This window comes from Sinocyclocheilus rhinocerous, unplaced genomic scaffold (assembly GCF_001515625.1).
Source record: "Sinocyclocheilus rhinocerous isolate Xijiao unplaced genomic scaffold, SAMN03320098_v1.1 scaffold544, whole genome shotgun sequence".
NCBI classification, from domain to species: domain Eukaryota; kingdom Metazoa; phylum Chordata; class Actinopteri; order Cypriniformes; family Cyprinidae; genus Sinocyclocheilus; species Sinocyclocheilus rhinocerous.
This window is the reverse complement of record NW_015658610.1, coordinates 744022-759247: the sequence shown is the minus strand read 5'-3', so window position 1 is coordinate 759247 and position 15226 is coordinate 744022. Positions and strand designations below refer to the sequence as shown.

At 38.3% G+C, this 15226-nt stretch overlaps 1 protein-coding gene across 2 annotated transcripts in view; it reads left to right on the top strand.

The window, feature by feature from the left end:
* Window positions 1–1094: 1094 nt before the first annotated feature.
* The window catches only part of LOC107722776 (protein spinster homolog 2), an 83391-nt gene continuing 69259 nt past the window's right edge, over window positions 1095–15226 (top strand). For both annotated transcript variants that reach the window (XM_016531248.1, XM_016531247.1), the window contains exon 1: window positions 1095–1482. In XM_016531248.1, the coding sequence (XP_016386734.1) occupies window positions 1251–1482 (232 nt within the window). In that variant the 5' untranslated portion in view covers window positions 1095–1250. The remainder of the gene's footprint in view (window positions 1483–15226) is intronic.

Here is a 15226-nt window from a genome sequence, read left to right as displayed (position 1 = left end):
GGATCGCTTATCGACTTACTTCGTCTTACTATTTAAGTACAGCGTTAAACCACGCAAACTCTTTCTCACGAATTACTAAAAGATTGTATCCTAAGTACTTTGAAGCAAAGTGTAATCAAACACTGTGGGATTTGACAGAAGTAACTTCAATGCACTCACAAACGGGTATTTCAGAAAGTTTTGTATTGCAAACATATTTAAAGAGGCAATTTCACGTGTACGAACCAGGTAGCTAGCCTACATTTTCAGTCTTTAATGGAGTCATATGAATAGTTTCATATCATTAATGTCAGAATCACTTTTCTCATTTTCATATATTTAAGACACCGACGCGTATATGCTACTATAATTATTTTATGTATAAAATATCGCGAAATATACATCTCACGTGCTAAACATGTTATTTGTTAATCTACAATAAAATTATAAAAATGACTATACTTATTTTGCCGATACGTATCTTTTAATACTGATCCTAACGAAAAGTCCTCTAGCGGCGTTCTGTTGCTATGGTTACCATCCTCGGGCGAACAACATTTCTCTATTTGGCGACAGCTGAAAATGTGAGAGTTGCTTAAATGTATTTATTTACAATTATAGAATTAAACCTATTTAATGTACTCTTCAATATTTGTTTAGCCCTCCTTTGGGAGCTTAGAAGGGAGGGTCAGCCCACAGCCTAATTCGCACCCCGTCTCGAGTCTGCAAAAAAATTACCATGAACTGCTTCCAAGCGTAATGTTTCCACACGGCTCACGCGCTTTCTTTTCCTTTACACCTTAATTGAAAAGAGGATATTCTACGTCATTTCACTCGATTAATCTTTTACGTCAGAAAAAAAACAGAAACCAAAAGAGACAAAGCAACTTTGCACGACGCAGCACGAGACGCCCTGGGTGCGCTCTGTCACTGCTAAATGTCGTTGAGGTGACATTCCCTTCTTTGACATGAGCATTCCGTGCACACTGTAGATCCTTAGTGGGAGGGGCGGGACTTAACGCGCAACCACGCCTCCCTCATACAACACACTACAGAGTGAGAAAAAAGCGCTTCCCGAGCGATCAGTCCTGTCACTGTGCAGACATGAACCGAGCTAAGCGAGCAATAATCAAATCAATGATTTTTATTCTTCGCGATTAACACTTAAGTTTTTCTTTTTCGCTCAGAGGTGCTACACTTTTCCGTCCAAACCGTCCTGTCTCCGTTCAGAAATCGTTCAATCGTTTGCGCTGGATCTGTCGTGCCAGAAGATGTGCGTGGAGAGCGATGGATGTGAAATCGAGGGGTGCAGCAGTTCGGATGAGGTGCACACGCTGTCTGGAAGCATGAGTCCGGCTCTTAAATCCAGTCCAGACCTGCATCCCTGCAAACCTGGGCAGAAATTCCGTGCCGCATTACTCCGATGCCGGACTCCGTTCGTAGCCGCCGGGATTCTGAGTTTTGGAAATGTGCTCAATTACATGGACAGATACACCGTAGCAGGTAAGACCAGCATGTTCTGGGCCAGGAGAGCGAAAATCGCTCTAGTCATAATGTGTATTGTTTAATGTTTCACTTACAGAGAGGTTTCAGTTCAAAACACTGATCGTGAAAATCACAATTTAAACATCAACACAAATCTCGCTGCACACGTGCTGAGTTTCATTGAGCGGTTAAGGACGGTCTTATTCTGTGTGATTTAATCAAACCACCCGGATTGAGAGCTAACCCCGTTGTACTAACAAGATATCGATTATTATTGTGAGTGATCTTAGATCAATTGAATCTTGCATGCCAAAATGAGTGAAAATCCAAATCCTCATAACAAGTGGTCCCATGTATAATTTTATGTCTATTATGATCTTTTTTTTCCAAATCAGTATCCACGTTATACACAAAGGCTCCTATAATCAATTACTATTGACAATGTGCACATAGAGCAACTCCACACAATAATTACGTATTAGGTTCCTTAGTAATGTAAATATATAATGCGACTCAAAATAACGTAAGGTATTTATCAACTCATCTAATGAATGTGAAAGTAATGGACATTGTGTCCAAACATAATAGACTACGTTCAGACGTACATACACTGATCTCTGTTAAGCAGTAGTGATATAGCCTACCCGAGGACATTACAGTCCACTAATTTAAAGCAAACTTCTCGAGGGACACATCTTATATCCGTAGTTTTATAAATAGTAACCTCAGTAGCGCTACAACACAAGATGCCCCTGGTATCAGGAATGAAGTTATTCAGGAATAAAGGCAGAGCGCAGCCGCGGTCTGACATGTTTCCATAGAAACTAGAACAGATTTAATCTAGCCTACTAGTTTTTATGTTGTGTCAAATTTAGCATCCCTCAAAAAGTGCGGATTAATGCGTTTATTGAATGGGTAGCCTATACTCGGTGATCTGAGACGACATGTCAGCTGACATTTGCTCCAGCCCACTCTGACAGGGGTACTTTTCACGAATAACTAATGATTAGAGTTTTGGAACAAAGCAAGAGTGCGCAATTAGCTATGGATTTTTGAAACGCGGGATTTGCCATAACTTTCGTGTGTGCGTGTTTCTTGACAAAATTAATCACATTGTAGATTTTATAAATTGAAATACTGAGAAATACAAAGCAAGTATTCGATATGCAATTATTTGGTAGAGCTTGTAAATTAAAAATTGGTAATGTTATTTTAATTAACATACTGTATACTTGAACATATTTTTTTTTTACTAAACTACAAAAATTATTAATTGGTAAAAGAAAAAACGGTATTGTCACATTATGACGATTGCATAAATTAAATTGTAATGTTCGCAGTGCCTGTTCTTTCCGCGCTGAACTGCGTGTTCCCTCTTGCGCGCTTCACACAGACACTTTTGACAGCGCGAGATGCTTGAATGGCGCGCCGCTGCAGCATCTATGTTATTGTTATGGGGGGCTGTAGTTATTCAGCAAAAACCGGGATGCATCGAAAGATAATAATGCAGGATTCGCTCTGGCAAAGTATTCTCTCATCCTTTTAAACGTATGCAGAGGTGCGTTACTTTGCCAGATGGTCGCGTGTTGCATCACGCACGCGAACAATTTAAGATGTCAGTCAATAATTGGAGTGAAACATGGAGTGAAAATTGTGAGGAGTTGAAAGAAGAAATTTAGCAAAGGCAACGTTATCGCCCCATGGCGTTTTGTAGCGCTGGATTGTAGCCTACAGGGTTCAGCAACATTACATAAGTTAAGCGAGCTGTGATAACATTATGAAAAAGATGTGTTTACGTGGGATATATAAATCTCATCTAATCTCGCCATCTCTAAAACCAACACCTTTTCCTGAAAAGACAGGTTTATCATCCTCTTTCATAGATAAAAGTATCAATGTAAGCTAAATTCCTCCCATTTTTACTCAAGTGACGTAACAGATACACACATTTGTCCATGAAAAAGAAGATCATTTATCATGTTGTGCAACTGCTCATGTGAAACATATACAGTTAATCAATCTCTTGGCTTTTAAACAATGAGTTACATCTGAACAGTTTCGATGAATGAAGAGAATGAAATGGAGAATGTATATGTGTGAGATGATGACTGCAGGGAGATTGCAGAAAATGAGTCAGTTCTCAAGAGAGGAGTTGTGTATAAGTGTATGTGTTTGTCTGTGAATGCTGCAGCAGCAAACTGCATGTTGTTGAGTTTAGCATCTCTTCTACACCCCAGTTCCTGACTGATCAAGCATGTGATGTGAGGGTGAAGCCCCCTTCTTGGGTAAAGAGGGTAGAGCTGACGCAGCCATCCTGCAGTGGTGATGACCACTCTTTAGTATGAGAGAGAGAGAGAGAGCAAGAGAATGATCCACATGGCAGCTGAGACAGAAGTGGTTGTTCAGTCATTTGTCCTGCAGTCAGACTGACACAGTCATCGTATTAATGACTTTCAGCAGTGGCTTGTTTGTGGGTTTGTGTGTCTGAGGGTACATTAAGGGATAGTTCATCCCAAAACAAAAATTTTGTATGACTCCTTATTTCTTACGTATAATGCAAAAGATGGTGTTTTTTTCATAAATTGAAAGTCAGTGGAGGTCAGTGCTGTTTGGACTTTTAAAATATCTAAACATTTGTAATGATATTAGAGTGATTAAAGGTGACAGCTCTTTGTTTTGAACTATTTCTTTAAGGCTAAAAGAGTGGTTAAGCCATCATCTAGAAGTAATTCATAAAGTGTGATGTTTCAAAATTTGCAGAGATGTAGTAAAAAATGGTACATTGAATTGTGTCCACTTTAGTTTTAGTGCAGCAGTGCACTTTAAGTTGCACTCACACACAAACAAAATAAAATCAAATGTGCATGCAGTCATTGCTTGTAACACCAAACAACTTTGCATTACATTCTCAATCAGTGTCTTTAAAATATAATTAATGCAGTTCCAATAACTGCAATTGGGTCTAATAAATACTGTCACAGTGAAAACACTTAATTTGAGTTTTCTTGCTGTTTAAGTCGTATTCATTTACTGCCAATTTCACTTTTTACAAGCCGTTCTAGGCTGTGGTTGTCTTGGGATCTTTTAGCATCAACCAAAGTCTCTCATCACTGTTAGCCAGAACCAAATGTTAATTCTTAAAAAAAGGGAAAAAGCAGTGTGTGTCATTTTAGCCTCGTCGGTCTTGTGCTTAATTGATTGATATTTGTGTGTGTGAAAGGGAACAGCAAAGCTCTAATTTGGCTGTTTTCTCCACCTAAACCAAACTAGTGGGTGTGCAGTTTTTATAGCAGAGGAGAGACAACCAATCCCTCATGAGGAACCGCACAACAGAATGAAGCATAGAGGAAGAAAACCATGCTAGTATTTGAATGTGTGCTGAATCTTGGGGAAAAATAAACTTTTGCTTATCACCTGACACAGGGTGTTTGGGTGTACTATGGATAAGTGAGTAGGTTTGAGTGTAATATAGTTACTATAGACTCATGTTGTGTATTTTCGGTGACTAGGCTATCTACTATAACTCATATCTGGCTAGTCAAAGCCATGGGAATGACTTTATCCTTCTCTATGTTTAGCCCGAGGTGCATTTCTGCAACATTGGAGCCGATTTGCCCACTTTTTTCCATCCCTGTTGGCCCATTATGTTTGTCCACTATCTATATCTGTCTCTTTCTGTCTCCAACACAGCTTCCAGTGGGACAGAGAGATCAGATTGATGGCTCTGAGGTTGTGAACCATTTAGTTTGATTAAATTTGTGGTTTGGCAGTGATAGCTCAGACCCAGGGAGGCTGGCTGGCAACAGTTCCTCCAGCAGACAGGCTGAGCTCAACAACAGATTACAGTTAAGACAGGGATTAGGAGGTGCGGGGAATACCACAGGGATGTACAGACAGAGGCCACTTAATATTATTTGATCTAAGATCCTCCATTGAGCCACCAGCCTGACGCCTGCTCTAATGAAGGCAGTTTGACTGGTAATCTGGATTATGAGGTACTGCAGATACTGAAAGGTGCAGTTTTTTTTCCTAAAGGCATCTGAGGTATGAGTTTGTTTAATCTCAAGGCAAGTGCTAATTAAGTGTGACGGGTAATCCAGCAGCCAGAGGATCTCCCTGAGGGAAAATGAGCATATCTGCACATTCAGATACACATGGCTCACAGTTTATGAGGGGAAGTGGAGACTACAGTATGTTTGCTGCATTGCTTTTCTGCACTAGATGGTCCAGTCTAGCTGGCTCAGCTTTGGCAGTCCCTTCTGTAAGACACTCTCTCTCTCTCGCACACACTGTCATTTCCATTTGTGCCCCTTGTGGTGTGAATTGAAGGTGTGATAAGGCCTATCAGCAACAAAACAGTGTCAGCAGCAGTAGCACGTAGCACATGCGCTGCACATACAGTAATGATACCAGCAAAAGCATGACATCATGTCAAAAGCTCCTATATGTTTATTTTTTTAATTTACTACTCAGTAGCTTGTCTGAAGAACAAGTTGACTAATCGCTTATAAGGAAGTTCTGTACCATGAAGTGTTTCGGAGGTGTTTGAATTAAGGTGCTGTCACATTTACCTTTGTTCAGCAAATTTTCGTGAAGTGAAATGTAGTCATTTTAATAGGAATCCACACATTCAGGATTTTTGCAACGGGTTCAAGTTGGCCACGTAAATTCACTGCGTTGACCAACAGAAAGATGCTTGATTTGAAAGCGACTTCTATGTGAGCTGAGCTTCATACATCGCTATACTATTCACAGTAGACAATGGACCTTTTTGGCCAAGAAATTGGCTGTCTGTATTGAAATGAAGCGTTGAGGTTGGCTTAGTCACTTTAGGTTTGGCTGTCGTCTCTCTCCCTTACTCGCTTGTTTTACTATGCTCATATTAAAGGACTGTCAACAACAAAAACATGAAAGTAATGGAAAAACTCTCAGTAATTGAGTATATAAGCTTGACTTATAAGCTTGAAACCCTCACGCAGAACAAATGGCTTCCATTTCTCCTAAAGTTGATTCCCATATGCACTGTAATTGTTTCTCATAGAAGCAGTTATAGAGCTGTTGTGTTTACTACTGATGTTGTCTCCCTCAAACCTGAAATATAAATCCATTAAAGTAAACCCATTAAAAGGCGCTTACAAGTTAGCTCAAAATGCTGGAGTGTAGTGATGAAGGCACAAAGTATTTAAATCCCCCATAACAGTGCAGTACAATATACATTAGTGTTTGAGAAACTGTGTGTGCTTGATTAGAGTGTTTTCTTTTTGACCTCATATTAAAGTTCTCCCATATTAAGATCTTGGCATGTGTGTGTGTGTGTGTGTTTTTTTATGGGGTTGTATTTAGGTGATGTATGTGCTGGCTATGATAGGAGTGGTTGGAATTAGATGGTACCTCTTTCTCCTTTTGACACAATGCTTTTAATGTGGTCACAGCATCCATTACACAAGCGTGAAAAACCATTACTGTGACAGCCGCTACTTCCCTGAAGACAGCTTGGCTTCTTAAGCCTGACCTAGCCCTAAAAGTTAGGCAAGAAAGTGAGCGAAAAGAGCTTCCAGCCTTCCTGAATCGTTTATTTTCATTCATCTGCCTCAGCTGTTTTCTTATGGAGAGCACACAACCATGACCGCCTTTCTGACCTCAACAATAAGGTCAGTGTATAAATATATATAGACACGAATGGCGTTCAGCGGTACAAATTCTCATCTTGCTCCAGATAGGCTGTATTGGGCGAAGCAGCCTGATGGTTCTCAAAATAATCACTGACACAATCAAGTCTCTGAGAACCGGGATGTGATTTTCCTGGTTTATTTTTTAACGGGCTTGTCTTTCATTCAGCCCATGTGATGTTCACTTAATGTAGCATGGATGATCCAAACAAGGTACAGTGTTTGTTATGTTTTTCCACCAGAGTGGCTGACGCGCTTGTTTAAATGGCATTGACCCTGTTAATATAATTGGTGGCCCACTTTTAGCTCATTGCATGTTCAAACAGATGCGTAGTATGTGTGGGTGTTTATCTGTTTAAAAAAGGGGATTCACCATGATTGTCAGCCTCAACATGTGTCTTTTTGATGGAGTGTGTCTAAGGGATTAAGGGTGGAGAGTTGTACAGGAGGGTGAAGGAAGCAGGGGGAGCGCACCCTGTGAGATTTGAAGTCTCAGGTATGTCACTGTGTATTAGACCAGGACTGTTCAGAAATGTATGAATTTGAGTGCGGGAGACATCGTCAGGTCTGACCTCTGATCCCATGATGACTACAATTGGACAAACAGAGACAGAAACATAACTACATATTTTGTTATAAGAGTCTCAAAAAGAAATTAATACTTCAATTTAGAGAGAAGGCATTAAATTAATCAGAAGTGACAGTAAAGTGCTGTTTATTTTAACTTTATATTCATTAAAGAATCCTGAAAAATGTATAATGGTTTCAAAGAGATGGATTTTTTTAAAGAAATTGACATTTTTTTGTCCTCCATATTTCTACAAGCAGGGAGGGACAACTTTAGTGACCCTGACTTCAGCGTTTCTGGATGCAACATGGCTAAATCATTCTGAAAGCATAGCAAATCCCCATAGGTACTACAACATAATTGAGAGATACTGGAATCTCTGATTATGAATGACTTGAAATCATATTTGAGTACTTATTCCAGTTATATGAGGGCGGATAATATTCATAGATTAGGCTGATAATCTGTTCTGTTTTTAGATAAGACTTTTGGGTAAATATTGACCAAATCAAATCAAAAGAAAGGTCAATAGGGTAAACTACTAAAGCTCAGCTTTGTCCCTAAAGTGAGTCTTCAGAAGCACTCCACATTACCAGGACTAATATTTAATCTGGATTTAACTGCATGTCTGTATTTGCAGTCTTATTAAAGAGGAAAATATGTCATCTTTCCCTCCATTCAATAGTGATTGAGTAAATAATCAGCCACCAGGTATTATGTAATATGCTATCTCCCAGATTGTAGCCTAAGCGTGTATATGTGTGACTACAGTGTAACATTTTGTCTGTAGGTAAATAGGTTCAGACCTCTGTCCATTTTGTGATATATCTATCAATGAAGGGGTCAAAGGACAGGCCTACTGAAATATCATCTCATCAAGCCAATGTTTGACTGCAATGGTCTGCGTTTGCAGCATTTTTCTATATTTTTCTTGCAATTAAGCACATCTATGATATGTTGTATGTGTATTCCTGTGTCTGTATGCCATCTATTTATACTTGAAATCATCTGGTTTTGTTCGTCACCCCGACATATGTCAGAAACCCTTTCGCCTCAGTGGGAAATCTAGCTCTGATGTTTCAGTGTGTGTGAAGAGTAGATGTCCAGGGTTTAAAGGCTCAGGTGTGCACAGAGGAACAGACTGTGTTTTCTCCAAACTCATTCATTTCTCAGAGTCATTTATTTACCAGTCATAAAAAACCTCTTGCATACTATGGAGACAAGTATGCATTATGCATGCTGAACAGTACGCAGGGACTTTAGGGAGCACCGGGACTTTTTCTGGTGGCCTGATTGACTTGTGGGCCTGCTGTTGAAACCAAATTTGCTGTTTTTAATTTTAAAGAAATTAATACTTTTATTCAGCACGGATGCATCAAATTGATCAAAAGGGACAGAAAGGACATTTATACCGCAATAAAAGATTTCTATTTCAAATAAATGATGTTCTTTTCATCAAAGAATCCTGGAAAAGTTTTGCAGTTTCCGCAAACATATTAAGAAAAGAAATGTTTCTTAAGCACCAAATCAGCATATTGGATTTCTCAAGGATCATGCGAAACTGAAGACTGGAGTAATAGCTGCTGAAAATTCAGCTTTGCCATAACAGGAATAAATGTATGAGAAATATATGAATAAAATTATAGTCAGGATACGTCACTGCTGTGCCTCAGCCACTTTATTTATTAACACAGAGTGAAAATAACTAGATATGAACTACATAATACAGCAGGCAATAGCTTGTGTTAGACTGACATAAGTCTGTTTTTAGGCACAGTCCATCCCTGCTATGTGACACATTCTTAAAGACCTTAGTTTCCTTTAAGGACTAATTTGGTATTCTTACCAGGTAAGCCACAATATTTTGAGTTATTTAGCCACACCAGAACCTAATAATTACCTAGAACTAACGCCTAAAATACCTGCGTGTGTATGTGAGGTGTGTGTCTCCACCTCACTGATGTGGAATGTGGAGGTAGAGCTGGAATTCCAGTGATGTGGTTGTTTTGTTTTCCCACAGTTACTCCAATCTATAGTTACCAGTCAACAGTGCACGCTACAGAAAGGTGCTTAACAATACAAAATCAATACAAAGCATCTGAATTCAAACAGCCAAAAACACTTCTTTATGGCTCTTATCATCTCACACACTCTTTCCTTCTTGAACATTTCTCTTGGGTTTCTATGGTGGAAAATTTTGGTGTGCCTTTTTTTTATTTGCCTTCAGGATAAAATACAAATCTAAGACATACTGTCTCTTGAGAGTGTCTTGCACTGTTCTGCATTAAACTAGACCAGGACGAAATAAGATTTATCTCTAATTCATGAAGGAGAAAGTGAGATGGATCACTGCGCTGGAGAGTCTCAGCTGTTCTCAATGAGAGTGGATGAAAATAGTGCTTTGCATAGCAAGACAATAGATGTAATAAAAGACACTGGGACAGATAAAAATGATCAGGAGTAGGGCTGCACGATTATGACAAAAATCATAATTGTCGATTATTCCCTTGAAATTGTAATTGCGATTATTAAAGGGATAGTTCATCCAAAAATGACAATTTGATGTTTATCTGCTTACCCCCAGGGCATCCAAGATGTATGTGACTTTGTTTCTTCAGTAGAACACATATGATGATTTTTAACTTTAACCGTTGCAGTCTGTCAGTCGTATAATGCATGGCAATGGTAACAAAATCTATGAATGTAAAAAAAACATGCACAGACAAATCCAAATTAAACCCTGCGGCTCGTGACGACACATTGATGTCCTAAGACATGAAACGATCGGGTAATTTACCTCTAATACACCACTATGTCTTTACGCAAGCGCCGGAAGTGATCTCTCGCGCGTATACGTCACTCATTGTTTACACAGTGCACAGTCATTGAAGGGACGACGGCTAATCAAAATGGTACTTACTTGCGCTTATCCGGATTGTTCAAACTGACTTAAAACTAAAAGATTACATTCTCTCGCGCGAACTCATTTGGGAGTGGTGACTTTCCACGTATTCCCAACTTCTGAGCCTGCTCGCCTGAAGTTATGGTTGATTGCTCTTCGGCTGGATATCAACACACCCATTAACGTAAACTACGCCAGAGCGCGTACACACCTCACGCACCGGATGCCGTGCGCGCGCTCAAAGACAGTTGGACATAGTGGTGAATTCAAGGTAAAAAATGATATAAATACTGTTCGGTTTCCGGCACAAACCGATCGTTTCGTGTCTTAGGACATCAATGTGTCGTCACGAGCCGCAGGGTTTAATTTGGATTTGTCTGTGCATGTTTTTTTTACTCTCATAGATTTTGTTACCATTGCCATGCATTATACGACTGATAGACTGCAACGGCTGGACTTAAAAATCATAATTTGTGTTCTACTGAAGAAACAAAGTCACCTACATCTCGGATGCCCTGGGGGTAAGCAGATAAACATCAAATTTTCATTTTTGGATGAACTATCCCTTGAAGCACCACATAATTTTATTACTTCAATGACTAAAACAGCTCTCAGGTTCAAAAGCCACAGCTGAATGAACATCCTTGCTTGAATCCAGCACTGCTCCAGTATATTGTTTTTAAGCTGACACTGATGAACAGTTACAGCACAAACATTAGCTGATGTAATTCAACTGACGAACCTTCAGTGAGAAGTGGAAAACAGTGGGCTCAGTTAGAGCATGTGGATTCCATCACCGGAAGCCCAGTGACACGAGGATTGTGCTGTTGATTACTGGGTGTTGTTTGACTAATGATACGAGCAAAACCAAGGCTGCAATTAGCATCTTGCCCTTTGAAGTAGCCTTTGGGTGCAGCGCACTGCTGATGGTTTGATCAAGCCCAGTATCGCTGCTGTTGTTGTTGTTGGCTATCTTTAGGGCAAGGTTTGTTTTTGGAGCGTACTGTATGAGGACATGAGAATGTCTTAAAATAGTACATCCAGCTGATTTGGGCTGGGGTGCAGTTTGATTTCCCTTCGGCCCAGATCTCGAGCACTTCTGAGGCATGCGCTTGAACCGCAATCAGAAAACTGCATCTCGCTTGAGGTTCAACAGGAAGAGGAAGATAAGCAGCGGCAAAGAGATGGAGTTAAAAGGAGGAAGAATGATTTAAAAATGGACGTCAAAATGACATTTAACCCTGACTGATGAAATACTAGTCAGAAAAATCTATTTTCTTGAAATGGGACAGTTTATTGAACCCTTAAATAAAATGTTTTTTTTTTTTTAAAGTTTGCATATGTGTTTTTTTGATGAGTATCATATTAGATACATGTCTGATATGGTATGATATAGTGAGAATATGAAGGGAAAAACAGCCAAACTGAGCAAAGCACATGCAGATTTGGTGCATATTCTGACATTTACTGTATATGGACAGGAAAAAGATTAAACTCTGACAGCTTGTAATGTAAATTAATTAGATATTTATAACAGACTACTTACATAAAATGCATATAAATATCAATTGTCATTCTATATCTCCCAAAAATGTCTTAGTAAGATGATATTTATAAGCTTACACATGCAATGCAATGCAATACAGCAATGACTGAGAGATGAACAAATAAATATGTTTATATACTACATTGATAATTTAAAGGTCTTAGAAATCTAAATATCAAGGCTTTATAGGGTTAAACCTTGAGCAGAGTGTCTCGCCATGTACTTTCTAATGGGATGATTTTCAGAAAATAATGTCTTTAATTTCACACAAAGCAAACTGTGTGACTTCAGAAGAATTTAATAAAAGAATATAAATGTAATCTAATCCTCAATTCAGGACTATTATAGTTAAAACTAAAACCATTAAAAAATGTTGTTACTTGAAATAAAATAAACCAAATTCAAGTTGATAAAATTATTTTTAATTTTATTTTACAAATATTTTAACATTTCTCATTTTTGTGTAGTTTCACTCGAAGTACTAAAATAACTCAAACTGAAATAAATAAATACAAATTAATAAAAACTATATAGACAGATATATTTAAAAAATAAAAATGACCATAAAACACAACACAAATATTAAAAAAGAACTAAAATAAACTGAAAACAGAAAATATAAAAGTAAAAATATACAGTATGAACAGGAAGGCATATAGAGCGAGTCGCATTATTATTAATCACTTTTATGCAATAAAATGCTTCGGATTCTAGAGAGCATTTGATTGGACAGAAAGTTTGATGAGAAGCTGAAGCACGATGTGACGTCAAAAAAATCATTGAGCCGTTTTGGCGGAAGTGAGGAACTGCAAGCTTTGAATGCTTATATCTTCTAAATGCGAATGTTGTCACTGTTTTGGAGCAGACTGCCTTATAGATAACCTTAAGACTAACATATTGATACTAACACCCAAAAAACTTTAATTTTGATTTCATGGGGACTTTAAATAGTTATTCCGTGATACACTATTGTGTATGTTTTCCTCTCTACTTAGTTTTTACTTAATTGTTTTTTTTAATAAAAATATATAAATATTGATGTAATATTGGGGGGGGAAATACAGATATTTTATCTACAGACAGATTTAAAAAAAATAAAAAATCCTTTAATTAACATCATAGCAGCCCTGGCCAGGTTATTATAGGTTCTAATTTTTTACTTGATTTGTATTATTAATAATATATTACTTATTTAAAATATTAAAATAATTATAAATTTTAATTTTAACCCAATTTTTTTTTTCAGGTTTCAATTTATGACCGATAGTTTTAGTGTAGTTTTATCAGTGTTTAGTGCATAATTATTTTTAATAAATATCTGTATACAACTGAAAGATAATAAACATTTGACATATTTAGTTTTTATTTTTGTTTTACGGCATAAAACATACACCAAATAAATATGAGGATGATCAGCTGTGGAGCAGCTGAAAATTAGAGTAATTAGGCATTGACATTTAATTAAATATAAATAATAGATAAACTGAATTAAAAAATTTAAACTTTTTTAAATTTCAAACACAAGCTCGCCTTATCATCATATGTTCCCATGATCATGAAAAAACTGGAAATTGTGATTTCCAGGCCTGGTAATTCATGGAGATTTATGTGGTAAATATTAATTTTCCTATTTATGCATTTAAAAAAAAATCATTGTGTACACATAAACCAGTGGCCAAGTGTAACTGACCTTTCAGCGGTGTGCTCGTCTCAGTGTAAGGGGGCAGTAATTAGTGCTGTGACTGACACTTCTGTATCTAACTGAGACAGCGATTAGAGGGATCAGACAAACACCCACAATTACCATCACTCAGACACACACAGCTGTATGGAAACAGATGGCAGACCCGACTTAAACCGTCTGTGACAATACCCCACAGATCTGTAGTCAGTTTTTCAACAGCAAAGTCTGCACAGAACTTGCAGAAAATAAAAATAACATAGGCTTATTTAAGTGGGACACAAAAGTAAGTCGTTACACTTAGATCAGGATAATGCCAAGCGATTAAATAAGTAAGAGTTGCTCGGCATGCAGCATTGACTCCGCCGTCTCTGATGCAGCTTTTCACGTACGCTGCGGCTAATGCGCTTTAAATGTGCCTAAAAAATGCCAGGCACAGAGTGAGATGAGTAACACCCTCTCTGCTTTGGCTCGACATCTTCACACAAAATTAATCAGATCTGCAAACTCAGAGCAGCTGCTGTGATGTAATCAAAGGCTCGTAGGCTCAAAGTGTTCATGGGCCGGTCAGAATTGACTGATTAAAGTCATCTTGGGCATCTTCAGTCGTTCATTTCTGCTCATTTCAAGATCATCCAATAAGAGGATCTAGCAGGATAATGGACAACTACACTTTTTAGTTTCTTAAAGAGGTGTGAGTGGTGCCAGGGTGGTTGTCAGGTTGTTGCAATGCAGTTGCTAAGGTGTTTGTAGTGGTTTTAATGTGTTGCTATGTGGGGGGGTTCTGGGTAGTCGCTTACTGCTCCTATGATATTCTAGGGCAGGATTCACGAAATTCTTCTTAAAGGGATAGTTCACCCAAAAATTAAAATTTGATGTTTATCTGCTTACCCCCAGGGCATCCAAGATGTAGGTGACTTTGTTTCTTCAGTAGAACACAAATTATGATTTTTAAGTCCAACCGTTGGAGTCTATCAGTCGTATAATGCATGGCAATGGTAACAAAATCTATGAATGTAAAAAAAACATGCACAGACAAATCCAAATTAAACCCTGTGGCTCGTGACGACACATTGATGTCCTAAGACATGAAACGATCGGTTTGTGGCAGAAACCGAACAGTATTTATATCCTTTTTTACCTCTAATACACCACTATGTCTTTACGCAAGCGCCGGAAGTGATCTCTCGCGCGTATACGTCACTCATTGTTTACACAGTGCACAGTCATTGAAGGGACGACGGCTAATCAAAATGGTACTTACTTGCGCTTATCCGGATTGTTCAAACCGACTTCTGAGCCTGCTCGCCTGAAGTTATGGTTGATTGCTCTTCGGCTGGATATCAACACACCCATTAACGTAAACTACGCCAGAGCGCGTACACACCTCACGCAC